Raw genomic sequence first — 17,633 nt, 5'->3', positions numbered from 1 at the left:
TAAGATTGTGCCGCCATTCCAGGTAAAAATGGGCAACCACCAGCGGATGGGCACTGTAGGCACGTTTCCCAATAGTGGGAAAGGGTTGGGTCGGGTATCCTGCGTCTCAGGGGATCAGTGGAACACCTTTGGAAGGTGGCTGTTCAGGTGGGAACATGCAGTGCGTGAGTAGTGGCTACTCACATCCCAATTGGCTGATTCAAGTAAATCGAGACTCAGTCACTGGTTCATTTGTGTGGGAAGAGGCACTACCACTGACAATGTAGGATCCAGCCTGGTTATCGGGAACCTTACAGATCATTTGGTCCGAGTGTCTGAGGGCTTTCAAAACTTACCTGGAAGTTTTTAAGTGTGAACATCCTTTCATTTTTCTAAGTAAAGGGTCCTTAGCTTCTATCAGATTCTCAAAAGCTTTAAGAGTCACTGGCCTAGTTGAGTCTCTCATTGCAGCCATGTGGACACTGAAGGAAATAATTTATCCAAAGTCACAGAACCACTGGGTGGTATATTTTTCTGTTTTATTCCTTTTCTTTTGCCATTTTAACCGCCTCTCCCATTATGAACCTCATCCTTAGTGAACAATCATTTTTCTTGGTACCATCAAACCCAGTAGGTAGCTGCCTTGGGCTGGTCAATTGTCAAGTGATTAATGATCATCAATAGGGCATCCATCACAGACGCTATATTCTGAAGGCTCCAAGGAATAGAAACAGTTCCATTCCCAGGGAGTTTATAATCTAATCCAGAGACAATACATCTAAAGATCAGTAGGAAGCCAGTGCAGACCAGCATATTTCAAGAGCTACATTTGAATGGGCCAATAAGAACGGACATCCTAGGGAAGGCCTATGAGGACCAGGAAGAACTTAAGTTAGATTTTGAATGGATTTGGGTTTGCAAAACTGAAAAGGAGTAGAGCATCTTCGGGGGGAGTGCAGACTGAAGCACCTAGAGCTCAGTGTATGATGTACGCATAGAAGATACTCAATAGTATAATACACACTTGGATGAACATATGCACATAGTAGGTATCCAGTAAAAGGTGCTTGAGCTGAACTGAAATAGCTGCAGAATTTGACCTTAGGAATGACAAGACCCTCTAAACCAGGGGGTGGCAACTTCAGCCAGCTGCCAGGTTTTGTAAATAAAGATTTACTGGAACACAACTATGTTTGTCTGTTTAGGTATTGTCTATAGCTGCTGTCCTGCTACAATGACAGAGCTGAATATTTGAGACAGAGATCAGATACCTGACAAAGCATAAAATATTTACTATCTGACCCTGTGAGAAAAAGGTTTACAACCCTTGGTCTGAAACAACAATCTTTAACCTTGTTTGTGACAGTTTGACAGTCTGAGAAAGCCTATGAAGCCCCTCTCAGAATAATATTTTTAAACGAATAAAATAAAATACATAGGATCACAATCTAGACCAGTTATATTGAAAACAATTAAAAATATATATATGATATACCAATATATGTACTTCCTTATTAATCCATTAATAATACCTAGCAATCAACTTAATAATTACAATGATTTTAAAGTAATGAGAAGCATAACTGGTAGTTTGAAATATGTGCAACAATTGTAATGGGATAAGAAAATAGCTATGATTCTAATGGTGACAAAGTCACAGGAATTGCTAATGCCACTGTGGTTTGTTGCCTACATTCATATTTGAAGAAAACGCTAAATTCCTGTTGGGGAAACTAAGGGTGCAATTTTTGTCTAACCAAAGTCCTTGAATTCGATCCATGGGCGTCTTGAGGATCTACAGGCTGCAGGATAAGCATCCTGCCTGGAAAAGGGACATGATCCCAAAGGTTATCCAGGGTGAAGCGAACAGGAGCGAGAGAAAACCTCATGCTCAGAAAAGCTTCCAGGTCTCTCCGTTATACAGGCTGGTTTTCTGCAGGATTTGCTCTACACTAGAATGTACTGCAGGAGAAAACGCAAAGCACTAAGAAGTCATCGTTTTTAAAAAATGTATTATTTGACCTTCAGCTCTCAGCCTTCTTTCTTTATTTACAAATTGGTTCAACCCAACCAAATGACAAACAGATGGATAGAATGGAGTAATAAACCCAGCTGGCATTTTGTCCCAGGCGGAGCAACAGAGGAGCACACACTTTCATTTACAGTTTACAAATGGCTCCCAATGCTGTTACACAAGAATTCAATTTATGTCAACTCCCATCAATCTGACCAGGGATTACATCAGGAATGCTCACGGTAGGAGGGACGGAAGCTTTAAAGGATCAATTTGCAGAACTGTTGGTCAGACTTCTGCAAAAACTTTCAGAATCGCCCTTCCATTGGAGCCTGAATGGATGAACTTGACAGCTACCCAAATTTCTGGGACCAGGCACCAGTCTGGAAGGTGCTTCTGAGATTTTCAACTTGGAAACTAGAGGTAAGAAAAAAGTACTCTTTGTGAAGCATCAGTTTTTAATATGAAATCTCAGCTGACATCTGAAGCAAACCCATTCTTGCTTATTTTTAATTCTACTGCTGGTGGTAAGGAAGGCTTATACTTAAAAAGCAAAACTTCCTAAACACTTTCTTAAGGGGCATTTTTCCCCCATTCTCCCCCAAATTAACTAATTGTATAAGAATGATTATTTAAATATTTTAGGTTCTATAGTTTTAGGGGCAGGAAAACCAACACAGTGCTCTAGCACGGTTAAATATCGCAGCCATTTGCCCAATTGCTGATCCACATTCTAGTAAAATGCTATGAAAAAAGTTGGCAATTCACATGCATATTATAACACAAGTTAGCACTCCATGTGAAATAAAATCACAATGGGACTTTCAAGTTAGTCTTACACATTTAGGTATTATTCGAAGCTTTACCACATGGCTGATGTCCCTTTTATGATAGGAACACAAAGGCAATAAAAAACATTGAGTCAGGGGGGATGGGAGGGAGATATGCTTGCAGACATGCTGGGGTTTTGTCTGCATTTTATTTCTGCAGTTGATCAGGTAGGATGTTGGTTGCTATTGTGGCCTCTAAAATTAGTGGTAAAAGATTCATTGAACCCCTGTGGCTAGTGTGGCAACACATTTCCATTCTCCACATGGCTCAGGGTAAGAAAAAGAACCAACATAAACAAAATCGGCCTTGAGCCACTCTTCAAAGTGTTGTACAGACATCATTTCACCTTCACAACCCTTCCGAGGTAGCCGCTATTATCATCCCTATCATATAGCTGAGGGAAAGAAGGCTCAGAGAGGTTAAGGGGATTGCACAAGGCCCCAGCTAGTTACTGGCATTCTCTAGATTCAGTTCCATGACTGCCTGTGTCCAAATGTTCGCCAGCACCTATCTGACGTGAGGTATGTTTACTCCGTGCTAGGTGCTGTATTCTAGGGTGAAGGCAGTCAGATGTTGCCCTCGTGTCATGGTGAGGCAGACAGACCCTGAATAAGTAATTAACTACAAGTGGATGAATGTTGCAAACAAATGCTGTAGATGTATTTATCCTAGTCTGAAGAAGGGGCAGAATCAGGGAAGACTTTCTGGAGGAAGTGATAATATGCAGGGGTCCTTAAGGATGAATGAGAGTTAGCTAGGTAAAGAGGTAAAAGAGCTATCCTGGCAGAGAATAGCAAGCATAAAGACTTTTGGCCAAGAAAGAACATGGCTATATAAAAGAGCAGAAAAGTCCTCTCACAAAAATCCATAAATAGGAGGGGTTTGCATGGATTAGGCACTTACTATGTGCCAGGCACTGTTCTGTGCATTTTATGTGCATCAACTCATTTAATCTCACAACAACCCTCTGAGGAAAGTAAATTGTTACCCCATTCTTCTGTCTGAAGCACAAAGAAGTGGCATACATAATTCACCTAAGATCGAATGGTTTCAAAGTGGACTAGAGAGTCGCGCTCCAGAGCCTGTACATGAATCATCAGTCCATACTGCCTCACCTTTGTCATGAGGGTAGAAAATTAGAGAAGTCAGACTTTAAAGGTCAAACTGTCCACCCTTATTTTATATGAAAGGAAGCTGAGAATTGAAAATCAAGCCACTTGTCCCCAAGGATCAGAGGCCAGCTCAGACCTTGTCTTCTGATTCCACATTTGGACAAACTTAAACCTGAGAGATGAAACCAAGAATCAGGCTGTTAAGTCTCAATTCTGAATGAGAAACATCTTTAACTTTCATAGGCTGTGACATTGACCATGAGTCATCACGTCATCCCTTAAAACTATCCGAGGGAAATCCATAACCCGTTCAGCTTCCATTCTGAAGCCGAGGCTTGATCTTCATTTCAGTCATAGCCTTTGCAAGGTCACGTCTTGTGAGGAAACTAATCAAGCTCATTTGTTAACTTGTAAGTTAAGGAAGAGTTTACGATGGGATGGAAAGACAGATGACTTTTGACAAAAATGTCAATTTGTGAATAATTTTCAAAACCCACCCAAGTGTGCATGACCTCGAGATTCTCAAGCGAAAGTCAGCTTAGGAGCAGCCCTGTGTGAAGATGAATTTTGCAGGTCTTATATTATGGAAGGCGTTTGCAAGGGACCAAAGAATGATTTAGGCAGAAAGGCGTGAAAGGGAAAAGAAACATCGCTCTTTCTCGTTTATTAGTATAAGTGTCTTGGGCTGAGATTTAGAGATCAGCATTTCTTGACCTGTGTCCCTAAAACACACAGATAAATATTTTGAACTTTAACCTGCACCCAAAATACGCCAGTGGTGAACTTTTTATTGAAAACAGCCATTGAAAGCTTTAATCTATGCTTTTCAGCGACTGACAGTGCAAGGCTCTGATGCAATTTTAACCAATCAGATCACACTACAAAAAAGCTATAGGTAAGTTAAACAAAAACTACTTTACACTTTTAACCAACCTGATAGCATGCATGGAGCACAGCACCCCACTTGGAATATCAGAGGTGAGGAATATTTTTCCAGGCCTTTGATTTTCAATGCTACCATAGTATATAAATTTTGCTTATGAGAAAGGCACTCACTCTGGGGAAATTCTTAGGCAGAAAGAAGAAAGTTTCTCAGATATTTATAGCCAAAATATTTCAAACCATAGGTAGCTATATTTATGCTTGGTTCTTATTTTAATAAACACTAAGCATTGCTTGCCCACAAAGACATTTTCGGTATCACTTTAGAAAAGAAATATTCTCTTTCACCACAAATGCACATGTTTCTTTTTTCTGTTTTAAAAAAAAGCAGGTAGAAATTTTGCAAACATGGTAAAATATGTTACCGCCTGCAGGCTTACTTAGAATGTGCCTCTCCAAATCTTTTCTACACTGATTAAAAATTAAAAATCTACTGTTAGCAAGGAAGATAATGAGTAACCCCAGGCCAACTTTGGGGGAAGTAGAAGCAAAGATGAGGAACACAAATGTGCTTGGTCCTAAGCCCATGACTCAAGAGAGCATCATAAATACATAATGTCCCCCTGAACGTCGTTAAAACTAGCAGATAAGCAGCCAGTACCCTATACCCTGCTCTAGTGCAATTTCTCAGGTTAATCTTTTATTAGCCAGTGAAGTATTTTGTTTAGTTTTGTTTTTTAAGACTATTTCCTAACAATGCCTTTGATATCATTATCCTCGTTGAATAAGAACAGTTGATGCATAAGTGTCTAGGAAGATAGAGAGAGGGCTGGAGCCTAATCTTCCAAGACAGACTTAGATAGGAACTTCACATTCAGATGGCTGAAATCTGAGGATAACCTCTGGCCGTAAACTGATTTCTACAATTTCCCAGCCTTGACTTGCCAAAGGCCTGCCTCTTGGATACGACAAGAAACTTTTGGCTCACACGGGGACTTGTCACAGATGTTTCCATACACAGGAGGTATTTGGGCAAAAGAAATCCAATCTTAAACATTACACAAACCTCTCTGGAAAAAAACAGAATAACTGAAGACCCCCAAAGCTGTTCACACTAATTGCAATTTCTGGTTTAGAGCCCCAGGAAAGTTCTCTCTAAACACATATCCTCAGGCGCTCACCTGTAATGGGATAGACTCAGAGATGTTTACAAATGAATGTGGGGGTTTATTTTGCAGCCAAACAGTAAATGCCACAACAAGCTGAGAAGAGAAACCTTTCTTTCTGGAAGGACAGCAAACAGTAGCCTAACATGAGGCTTCCCATTTTCTCAGCCAGCAGGGCACTGGGCAGGCGGAATCCACGCTTCCATTTCTGAAGACGGATCACGGACCATGACGAATGTGGGATTTCATAGAACAAGCACTGGGCTGGATGTCAAGAGACGTTAGTTCTGATTTTAATTCTGTCCCCACCCAGTCATTTTACTATGGCAAAGCAACGGAAGCAACCGAGTCTCAATTTCTTTCTTTGTAAAAGGGAAGTAGTGGTATGGTGGGAAGGAAACAAACACATATTGAATGTCTACTGTGTATAAACAGTATGTGAAATCTATGACCAAGGACCCTGCAATGAGGGGTCACACTTACATGATATTACAGATGAGGAAATGGAGGTTCTGAGATAAAATCACTTAACCAAAGATACACATTCTGGAAGAGATAATAGAGGCCAAATTCCTAGTACAAAGCTGGCTTTCCCCATCCTATCACGTTCCACTTGGAGATCCAAGATGTGTAAGTATTCTAAATTTGAAGCTAGCTTTCCAGGATAGAGTGAAGGTATACTTGTAAATATAAATATAAAAATATATGCAAGTTTGTTAGAATGGTGTATAATTTAAATACCCATAAGAACTTGGGGTCTGAGCCCCTCAAATGTTAGAGACAGCTATGAATGTTAAAATGCATTTTTGCTGGAGAGGAATTATCCTTATTAAATGTAGGTACAGAGCAGCCACAGATACCTGATACTTTTGTAAGTTTTTAATGTCTACAAAGCTGTGTCTCATATGTAATGTCACTTGAGTCTCCCAACCACACACTATAAGGTTGGAAGGGGTTATCACCCATGTTTTGCAGGTAAGGTCATTGTAGTCAGTGCCTCTGGGGTCTGTGTCACCTCCCCTGTCCCACTTCTGATTGCAGCAGCAGTGGTGTTGTGGGGAGTTCCAGGTGAGCTCAGACCCACCTTATATGACCAGCATCCAACCTCAAGAATGTGCTGTGCTCCCTCTCCCAGAACTCCCCGCCCCCCTTCATCCACATTCCAGCAGGGCCTGCAAGGGTGGGAATGCTACCCCTGGGGAAACCCTGAATCAACACAGGAGGACAGAAGCCACTGGGCAGAGGGCTCCTGTCTTTCTGATAGGCAAATTCAAAAGGACTTCTGTGCACTTCAGAGAAATCGCAGTGGAGCCAAGCGCCTGTGGAAGCCCCTGTTGTCTATAGGAGTGACTTAGTAACACACCCTCATATGTTCTCCTTCCTTGACTCGCTTTCCTCACTTCTCATTCCTGTTTCTAAACAAAATAATCTACTTGCACCCAAGTCCTTGTCTCAGGCTTTGCTTTGAGAAGGCCAGACTATAAGAGGCCCTGAGACTTCAGAGGGGAGGGGACTCGCAGAGCCACCGCCCCCGGTTCTGCTGGCTCTTCATCCAGTGAATCTCTTTTATCATCTACGTTCAGTTGTGCACGCAGGTTACGAAACTAACTTCTACTTTTTAACAATAAAACAAGCTCAAAAAATACATGATTTACCACAAAATGAATAATAAACAACTAGTTTTGCTGGACGTTACACAGGTGATCTGCTAGGTTACCATAAAAACAAAACAAAACAAAAAAAACCTTTGCATTTTTCAAAAATTTGAAGTATTACATTTTGCTTTGCTGGTGTCAGACAAGTAAATTAGAAATGTACAGTTTCACCCCAAGTTATACAGATGAGAAAGCTGGAGTTTCAGGGCTTTCCAGTGTTATACTTTTAACTATGATTGGAACCAAAATTAGACTCTTTTCTACTCCAGGAACACTCCAGGCTTTCTCTACCAAATCTGTTCAAAGTCAGGATTATAGATTATCCTCAATGAAGAGAACTGGCCTGGAGCTTTATGATAAGACACTTTTTTTTTTAATGTTCCTCCCTTTTCCATTAATTGCACCATAGTTTTCACCTCTTGACCTCTCAGTCCATGTACTTCAGGTCTAACTGACCCACCAGCCCTCACTTCCCAAGCCAGAATATGACATCCACTGACCAATTAGTACATTCTCCTCTCTGGCCACAGTGATTGGCTCAGAGAATGGACAAAGACCCAAGCCCGGCCAATTGGAGTGAGTGTGTATTGAGACTTTGATGAGAAATAGCTCCTGTTTTTCAGTTGGGAGCTGAACCAGTAGGCTGCAAGTCTTTAGTGCCTGGTGGTCATCTTGCCATCACCCAGGAAGAGCTTGACTGAAAATGAAGCCAATAAAAGCGAAAGCACAGCACAGAGATGGGTGGAGACAGACTACTGATACGACACAGATCTAGTCTTCCCCAAATTTGGATTTGCCACTGAACTTGACAGTCGCAGGAGCTAATACATGACTGCTTCATCTTTTTTCAGGCTTCTGCCACTTGGGATTCAACAAGTCCTTCCTGGAACAGGCTCTGCACTCAAGCATTAAAGAGACCCAATGCAGTGCGTCTCTGAAGAAACAAATAACTGTTTCCCACTCCCAAGGAATAAGCTAGGAGGGCCAAGAAGCAGAAGCTAATCAAACCAGAGCGCCTCAGGGACGAGGTTCCGAATAAGCCTCTTTATGAATCCACAAAGCAGCAAGCCTCAGACAAACCCCATCACCGTTAGTGCAGTGAACTTGAACTCCACAAACATTGTTTTCATCAGCTAGGTGCTTCAATTCAAAATCCAACCGTAGCTACAGTTCAGAGGAAGAACCTTAGAGCGGGAGTTCGGTTTGCCCATTTTTCTTCCTTTTGCTTAAAATTAAATAGCAGCATGGAGAATCATGTTTTTACATTTGTGAGCTCTTAGAAAAGCTTCTGATCATTTTTCTACCCTCTGCTAAGCTGAATAACAAGAACTAGAGAGGCAGCTGAGAGAGAGAAAGAGAGAGAGAGAGAGAGAGAGAGAGATGCTGAAACCAAAACCAAGAAACTTGCCCTCGGCAATACGGATGCATAGGAAACAATGAATTGTACTTATTTTTAAAAGGTTTCCCCACCTCCCTCCAGAAAAGTTACCATTAGATCTATCAGATATAATGTTTCAAAGGCAGAGAGACAAGTCTTAAGTTTGTAAGGCAGGCAGGTTTTTTGGGCAAGGGCGCCTCAGGTGTTTTCAGAGCCTAGCCCAATCTCTGGCTGTGGAAGGGAAATGGGTGAGTGGGGACAAGTTTACCAGATGGCCCCCCTGAGGAGGAGTGGGGACAGGTGCTGGCCCAAGGCTAAAGTATATACATAGGCCTCCAAGCCTTTGTCATTTCTTAAATACACATGCTGTGCAGACCACCATGCTCCCTCTAGTCATCCATCTAGTCGGCCATCGTGTTAGGAATGCCTGAGGGCATTACCTTTGGCATTTGGATGGGACACACAGACTCACCTGATGAATTCCACAGAATAGTTCTGAATAAGGGAGCTTCCTTCACTCTCTCCAGGTTTCCAAGATAGGGCCACCTCGGACTCAGAAACCACAGTGACGTGTGGCTGTTGGGGTGCTGCTGGAGGCAGACAGGAATCTAGGCAGGGCAGAAAACAACTAGTTGGCTTATGGTCTTTGCTGCTGGAGAGGTTTAATATATTAAAAAATTGTGCTTCCTACAACCTAAACATGTCTATTCAAAACAGCCTCAAAATCCAAACCAACCAACCAAACAAAGATAATCAAAACTGGATTCATCATATAGGGCTTGAGTCAATGAGAGCCAGTCTTCCCTTCTTCCCCTAGCCCCACTGGTTGAAAATCCAACTAAATTATGTTTAGACCATTAAGCCCAGAACACACAATGGTGCATGTACCCTTTCAAACTTTCAATCACACTCCCACCTCCTAACAACTATTCATCTTTGTTTGCATGTCAGAATTGTTATTTACCTACAAGGGAAATTAAGTGTTTAGCCACTTACTTTCAGTGTGTGGGTATGTGTGTGTGTGTGTGTGTGTGTGTGTGTGTGTTGTTTCCCCTGATCATCAGAATACATACCAATGGTAGGACATTGGGAAATGCTCTGATGTGTAAAGACATAGGAGTCACCCATGATCCTCTCATCACAAGGTAACTGCTGTTACTATTTTTATATCCAGACTTTCATATCTCTCAGCCTTTGTTTATACTATTGCTTCTACCAGAAACATTTTCCGTGCCTTCTCTCCCTAGCAAAAGACCTGTGCAGGTTTCAAAATTTGAACTAAAGATATGTTTCTTCCAGAAACTCTCCCTGAACCCCAAGGCGGAGGAAGTGCTCCCTCCCGAGTGCTCCAGGGCCCATGGTGCAGACACACTGGAGCTACCTGCTTTTCATTTGCATCTCCCTCCACAATGCGCGGCTTGTGAGCAATGATGCATGACCAAAGCATCATTTGTCCCCCCGATGTCCAGCACGATGCCACCTCAGTGAGCCTTTGTTGGAATCCTTTGGCCTATAAACCTCTCCTCGCATTCCCCTTCCTCACCTTCTTCATTCCCACTCACCATCAGATCTCCAATTAGCAGTCATCTCCTCAGGAAATTCTCACCTCACCTCTACATCGGGTCTTCCTTGGTACATCCTTACAGCCCTGTAAGTAGCGCTTATCACAACCTGTGACTACATATTAACTAGATAATGTCTCAACCCACCCCCACTAAGTTCTGAGAGGGCAGAAGCTGTGTTCTGTTCACCACTAAATTCCAGAGCCTAGTACAGTGCCTGGCACCTAGTAGATCCTTATTGGTCTATACTAAAAGAAGCAATGAATGAAGAACACCCGTCACTTCCTATTATTAATGAATTGAACCCATTTTACCTTGGGGCAAAGTGGTAACGTGTCGAGGATTGCTAAACCGCCCTTTGCCCGTCAGGCTGTAAGCTGCTACGCTCACTCGATATTCAGTGCCTGGTTTCAAATGTCCGATCACTTGCTCCTGTCAATGACAAACAAGAAGTGCATCAATGATCAGAAGTTCTTTTGGGGCAAAGCAGACAATTTCCATGACAGCTGCATCTTGAGGTCCCTGTGAAATTGCTTGGGACAGAGATTGTTTTGCTTTCTCTAAGATTGAACAAGTTTTAAAATTTGGAAAGGGGAAAACAACCACGACATATTTCCCAAGACTAGAGAATTACTCTTTATGGGGACCTGTACCATGAGTGACTAAGGACAGAGAGGATGTATAGTGTGGATACACTCGACAAAGGGGCGATTCATGTGCAGGCGGGACAGAGCAGGATGGCAGGCAATTCCATCACACTTACCCAGGATGGCGCGCAATGTAAAACATATAAAATGTTTATTTCTGGAATTTTCCATTTCATATTTTCAGACCTTGTTTGACCGTAGGTAACAAAACCATGGAGAGCGAAACCTTGGCTAGGGAAGACTGCTTGGGTAAGCTCAGCCATCTACTACTACTCAGCCTCTAGCACCACCTTCAGATGACAGCTCTGATCTGCCTCCTGAGGTCCAGATGTGGGTTTGTGATGGCCTCATGGCCATCTCTACTCAACAACTGCCATGCAACTCAGATTCAATGTAGCCAAAGCTTAACTCCTCCCACCAAAAACAAAACAAAAAATCGCTTCATCTCTCGTGCTCTTTCCTCTCATTACCCAAACCAGAAATTCTTGACACTTCCTCTCCTTGTTCACTCCCCTTCTGTAACCTCTGTCCAATCAGTTACCAATATTGACCAGTACTCTGTCACATCACATGAATCTCTTTATGTCATTTCATCCTCACAGACATTTAAAGCCAAGTCCGCATAACTATGACATTGGGCCCTGATTCTTGCTGCCGCCAGTACTGCCTGCATCTCCAGTGTAGACGTCACACTTCTAGAGCGACTTACGTTCCTAAACACCGAAGCTGACCATGTCACTCCCCACTTTAAAACCCCCTTAGACGAGCATGTTTGTGTCCCCCTGTTTATCCTTCCAACATCATCCTGTGCCTCCTCCCTTCCTTGTGTTCTATATTCCAGTCATACTTAAGAACTTGGCAGGGCTCAAATTTATGCCATTCGCTTCCTTGCCTCTGGGCCTTTGAACCTGCTGCTCCCTCCACGTGAAACGCCCTTTGCCCCACTCTTCCCCGGCTTCCTCCTGCTTGTCCTTCATGACTCACTTCAGCTGAGACATTACCTCATTTCTCTGACCCCCAGCCTCCAGTCTGGTTAGGCATCCCTCCTCTGTGCTTCCTGGTGTCCTCGGTGTCCCTCAGTCTTAACACCACTCACCTTATATTGTAATTGTCTGTTTATTTGTCACCTGCTCACCACCCCCTTGAGAGCAGGAAGCGAGTTCTGATTCCTCTGGCATCGCAAAGCTTTGTGGAGTACTACCAGACATGGAGCAAATGCCCAAGCAATGCTTTCTGATGAATGAATAGATGAACTAGTCAATGAACAAAAGGAAGAAATTAAACCATGATGTCCAATCTACGCAGATTACCTCATTAAGAACCAGCTCCTACTACTGGCCCCTCCATCTTGATTAAGCACCTTTGCCCCAGGCTCTGGAGGTAGTCATTCCAGATGCAGGGCTGACTTCCTCTGAGCCACCCACCCCCAGCCACCTCCATATGCCTGTCAGACCTGCTCCCTTCTCCCATCTCCTCTGAATCTTTACCTGCACCATTTCTACAGCCACCCGGAGAGTGTCTATGTCCAATCCTCCCCTCACTCTCCCACCCCCACTCTATCTTACATGCAGCTTCACAAGGGGTCTTTGCTGAACATATGGACCTGCTTTCACAGGCCCCCTCCTGCTCTAATTCCCTGCATCTGCGCATCCTAGTTCCACCATCTGTCCCCTGGTTTCATGGCAAGTTGGGTGGTGAAGAGACTGGGAGGTAGCAGGTGGACAAGACGCGGTTCTCACTTTTCTCTCGACGGCCCCTCCCAGCCTTTTCCCGTGGAAGCGGAAATACATTTGCTGTCACGGGCTTTTGCTTTAGGATTCTTTTTCCTGTGAATTCATTATGTTGTATGAAAGATGGGTGTAGTGATGTGGTTTCATAGATTATTACAGATATTAGCTATGAGCCAATACCCAAAACAGCCATCATTAGATCCTATGCATTGCTTCTCTGATCCAGGAACACGTATACCCTGGTTTAATTCTTCCTTCAGTCCTATGAGATAGGTATCACTCTTATTTTCATTTACAGAAAAGAAAAAGAAATCCCTGAAAAGTTAATAATTTGCTCAAGGACATATACTTATTAGGTGGCAAACGGGGCATTTGAAACCTACTTTGTTTGATTCCAAGGTCCAATTTCTAATTTAATAATACATGTATGAACAATAGTAGATATTTAAATCTACAAAGCATACTTATATCATAAACACTGAAGAACAGGTTATTATTTTATCTATAAACATGACAGTTTATATATACCAGAAATTTAAAAGTTATCACTGAAAATCAAGAGAAATTATACTTGTAAAAGCTCCTTATGTAGATTAACAAACAATTAAATTCTTTATTAGATATGGGAGATTAGCGCTACCTTTAGCCCAGGTATATTCTGAGAGGTAGAGGGTTACCCTCCCAGAAGCCAACTATTTCTAGTCTTTTTCTGTATCTTTCCTGTGCTGACAGCCTGGTAAGTTGGCATCCGGAGTGAGGTCTAGGGGGCTGAGTAGCTGGGGCCAGGCAAAGAAGAGTTGGATTCAGTAATTCAACCATCACTTCTTCCTTTGACATCACACCTCCCAAATGAAATCTTTCATTATATTGTGACTTCTGATAACCCTTGGATTCTTTAGTGAAATTCCATACAATCCACAAATCTTTATATTTTTGTCCTTAAATGTCTTATAACCACTATTTCAACCTTGCACTAAATACATAAAATGCTGAATATACTCTTTTAGAAGCAGAAAAGCCAAGTGTTTTGTTTTGTTGCCTTACAAAAGTTTAAAAACAAGTCAAAACGTTTCTCTCTCTTGTACTTTATTTCTACACAAGATGGTGAGAAACAGAGTGAGAGAAATTGCTTTCTTGGAGTAGAGGCCAGAGTGAATTCAATTCCCCTGGCTCCTCCCACACCTTTTATTTTCTTTGGCAAACTTGGGTGCTTTCCTGCAAAACAACCCTGCTTTGTGTTTGTCTAGCCCTTTCTGAAATGAAAAATCCCTTCTAAAAGTTGCTTCCTTTGTCTTCTCAACACCACACATGAATGTCATGCAATCAGAGAATTATATCTACAGAAGAGAAAAGCAAAGCTAGTTGATTCATCGAGCCCAAGGAGAAAGCTCAAACAACTTTGAACCAAGTGAGCTATTCCCCAGGAATCCTGCTTCCTTCACATAGTACCAGAAACAACAAACTTTCATCATACGATTAGTATAATAACACTTTGCATTTATATATCATTTTAAAATTTATGAAATCTTTGCACACCATTGTCACATTTAATCCACACAACAGTCCCAAGAGGTCAGTCTTATCATCCCTGTGTTACAGATGATGAAACAAAACCCAGAGAGTTCACATAATTACCCTTGGGGACAAGAACGGGTCTGGTTTCCTGCATAAAACACACCATAACTTAATATGCTTCCAACTGCCCGACTCCCACACATAGCATATCAAATTTTCAGGCTAATACTTGTTTTTCAGATGTCTAACTGCCGTTTCCACGTCTATGGTGCCAGTTTCATTCTTTCTATTCACAGTCTGTAATAGGATGACTCATTGTCCCCTCGTACCCATTCTCTCCTTTTTCATAAGAGAATCCCCATATTTCAGTTGTGACATGGCTTCTCCAAGACTATGCTTCCCAGCCTCCCTTGCATTTCGGTATGGCCATGTGACTAACTTCTGTCCAATAAGATGTGAGTAAAAATGCTGAGGACAATTTCTGAGTTATCCCTTAATAAGAAGGAATGTGTTCTGTTTCCTGTTTTCCTCATATATTGACTAGAATGTGGACGTGGCGGTGAGCCATTTTGGACCATGGGGGGTTGGCAGAACAATGAGATGGAAGGATCTTGGGTTTCTGACACAGGGAAGCCGCCAGACGAGTCCTAAACTAGTTATATCCTGATAGTTACATGAGGGAAACATGAATACACATCTTGTCAGAATCACTGTTATTTTGGGTTTTGGGACTGCTCCACGTTTATCCTAATTAATACTTGATCCAATGTACAAATACCTGGATAGCTATGTAAGAGGAGGCTCTGAAAAGATAGGACTATTCTTTACTGAATACCAATTCATTTTGCAATGATGAAACCATGCTGAATGGTTCTGAACGTAAATATCTGACCCTGATTGAAGACCTTACCTTTACTCCCTTCCATGCTGCATTTTCTCCTACTGCGGGAAACTCAGGTCATTTGTTTCCACAAATGAAGCTAGATGTTGTCTTGTTCACTAGGCCAGGCATGTAGCTATTATACTGTGAAGGCATCCAGTTAACATGGATGAGAGAAGGTATGAAGTAGAACAGTCCTGGGCTAGGAGCCAGGAGACCCACGTTCTGGGCCAAATCGCTGTGTCACTTAACTTCTCTAGGCCAAAGTTTCAACACTGAAATTCTACAGTTCTTCTTAAATAACCTTCACTGGTAGCTAGTAACCTTAGATTCAACTGTACAGTTGACTCTACAAGTCATGGCTGAGCCTCGGTTGCCTTAGTGGAAGTTGGGAATATCTAACATCATTAGACGGAAGGCACCAGAGAATAGAAAAGTGGTCATTTCCAAACATGCTTCTTCCAATGGCCCTGAAGAAGTCTGGGCAGGCCAGAGAGAATGGAGGAGTTAGAGGGATTTCCATTCCCTGAGGACACCGAAAGTTAGAGCATCTTCCAGGGTTTGGCAGGAGGGGCAGCACTGGCTTAGGGGCTGGACAAATCTTACTCATGTGGGTCTGTCCTGTGTATTGCATGAGAGTCAGCATCCCTGAAGCTTGTTTACTGAAATACCATTACATATTTCCATATGTCCTATAGGAGACAAAGAAACCCACAGTTGGGAACCATTACCAGCCAACCCCTTCATTTTACAGTCAAAGAGAGGTTTAGAGGGTTCAGTGACTTTGCCCAAGGCTACCCGTCCTCTGGTGACAGAGATGGGACCAGGTGCAAGTAGAATGGTCCTGGTTAAGTTTTCTCTCTCTGACCTTGGATAAGACTCCAATAGAACCACTGTTCTGGGTCAACCAGACCAGCGGACTCTAAAGCAGGGTGGTGGTGCATCCCCCTGGGTGAGCAAGACAATCTACTGAGATGCTGGGGGCAAACAGAAGAACTTTCCATTTCTGTTTTACCTCCTCCTTTAAAGTTTTGTGGGATTTTATAATGTACATAATACATTAGAGTAGCACATGTATACTTAATAAATTCAGACATACATATATACATATACAAAGGTCGGACAATTAAGTTCGTGAACTTGTTGCAATAATGTTGCTAACCTTTTTGATATCAGAGGAATTATTCATTATGAATTTGTACCAGCTGGACAAACAGTTCACCAAGTTGACTATTTGGAAGTGCTGAAAAGGCTGCGTGAAAAAGTTAGACGACCTGAACTTTTTGCCAACAATTCGTGGCTCTTGCATCATGACAATGCACCAGCTCACACAACACTATCTGTGAGGGAGATTTTAGCCAGTAAACAAATAACTGTATTGGAACATCCTCCCTACTCACCTGATCTGGCCCCCAATGACTTCTTTCTTTACCCAAAGATAAAGGACATATTGAAAGGATGACATTCAGGACATCAAGGGTAATACGATGACAGCTCTGATGGCCATTCCAAAAAAAAAAAGTTCCAAAATTGCTTTCAAGGGTGGACTAGTTGCTGATGTCAGTGCATAGCTTCCCAAGGGGAGTACTTCAAAAGTGACCATAGTGATATTCAGCAATGAGGTATGTAGCACGTTTTGTAGGATGAGTTCGCAAACTTAATTGTCAGACCTGTATGTACATGTTTAAATATTTTTCAACTGACAGTATGCATGATCAAAAAGTATGAAGACCACCAGTTTAAACATCCTTTTCTATTTCTAACTCTAAAAAAATTTACCAAATTGCCCTGATTTGTTTTGCTATTTATTTTTCCAGGATGAAATTTGTAGGTTGTTCTTCCAAGAAAAATATAGGTGTCAAGTCCTAACCAAATCAGAAGTCTCTATATAAGCAGATTATCAACGATGCATCAGAATTCCATATAATCAGCCAAGTGATTTTGGTCATTTCATCACTTAAATCAGACTAACCATTTGTCAACCCAATCTTTTGTTTGACATTTAATCCAGAAAATCCATCAACCAGTTTTAGGGGACCCAGTTCAGTCTTATTGAGAAGGTCTGGAATGGTTAGAGGAAGTAAGGAAAGGAGAAGGAGACGGGGGTGGAAAAAAACCTACCTCTACAGTGGTGTTCACTTGTTTAAATATTTTCTCTCTTTTCTATCTTTTTCACCTAGTTTTGGAACACCGCTTAAACTATTTCAGCATTTAAAAACATTCCTCTTAAACTTACTCTGCCTTGGGAGATGAAGCAGCACATACAAGAATAAATGTGGCTT

General features: G+C 42.1%; 1 protein-coding gene across 2 annotated transcripts in view; it reads right to left on the bottom strand.

Moving 5' to 3' along the window:
- Positions 1 to 17,633, bottom strand: part of EGFLAM (EGF like, fibronectin type III and laminin G domains) — a 156,188-nt gene that overhangs the window by 76,284 nt on the left and 62,271 nt on the right. For both annotated transcript variants that reach the window (XM_019650768.1, XM_019650769.1), the window contains exons 4-5: positions 10,894 to 11,011; positions 9,490 to 9,625 (exon numbers count right to left, since the gene is read on the bottom strand). In XM_019650768.1, coding sequence (XP_019506313.1) covers positions 9,490 to 9,625; positions 10,894 to 11,011 — 254 coding nt within the window. The remainder of the gene's footprint in view (positions 1 to 9,489; positions 9,626 to 10,893; positions 11,012 to 17,633) is intronic.

The sequence above is a fragment of the Hipposideros armiger genome, unplaced genomic scaffold (assembly GCF_001890085.2).
Source record: "Hipposideros armiger isolate ML-2016 unplaced genomic scaffold, ASM189008v1 scaffold_146, whole genome shotgun sequence".
Classification (NCBI taxonomy): Eukaryota; Metazoa; Chordata; class Mammalia; order Chiroptera; family Hipposideridae; genus Hipposideros; species Hipposideros armiger.
This window is presented reverse-complemented; position numbering and strand designations above follow the sequence as displayed.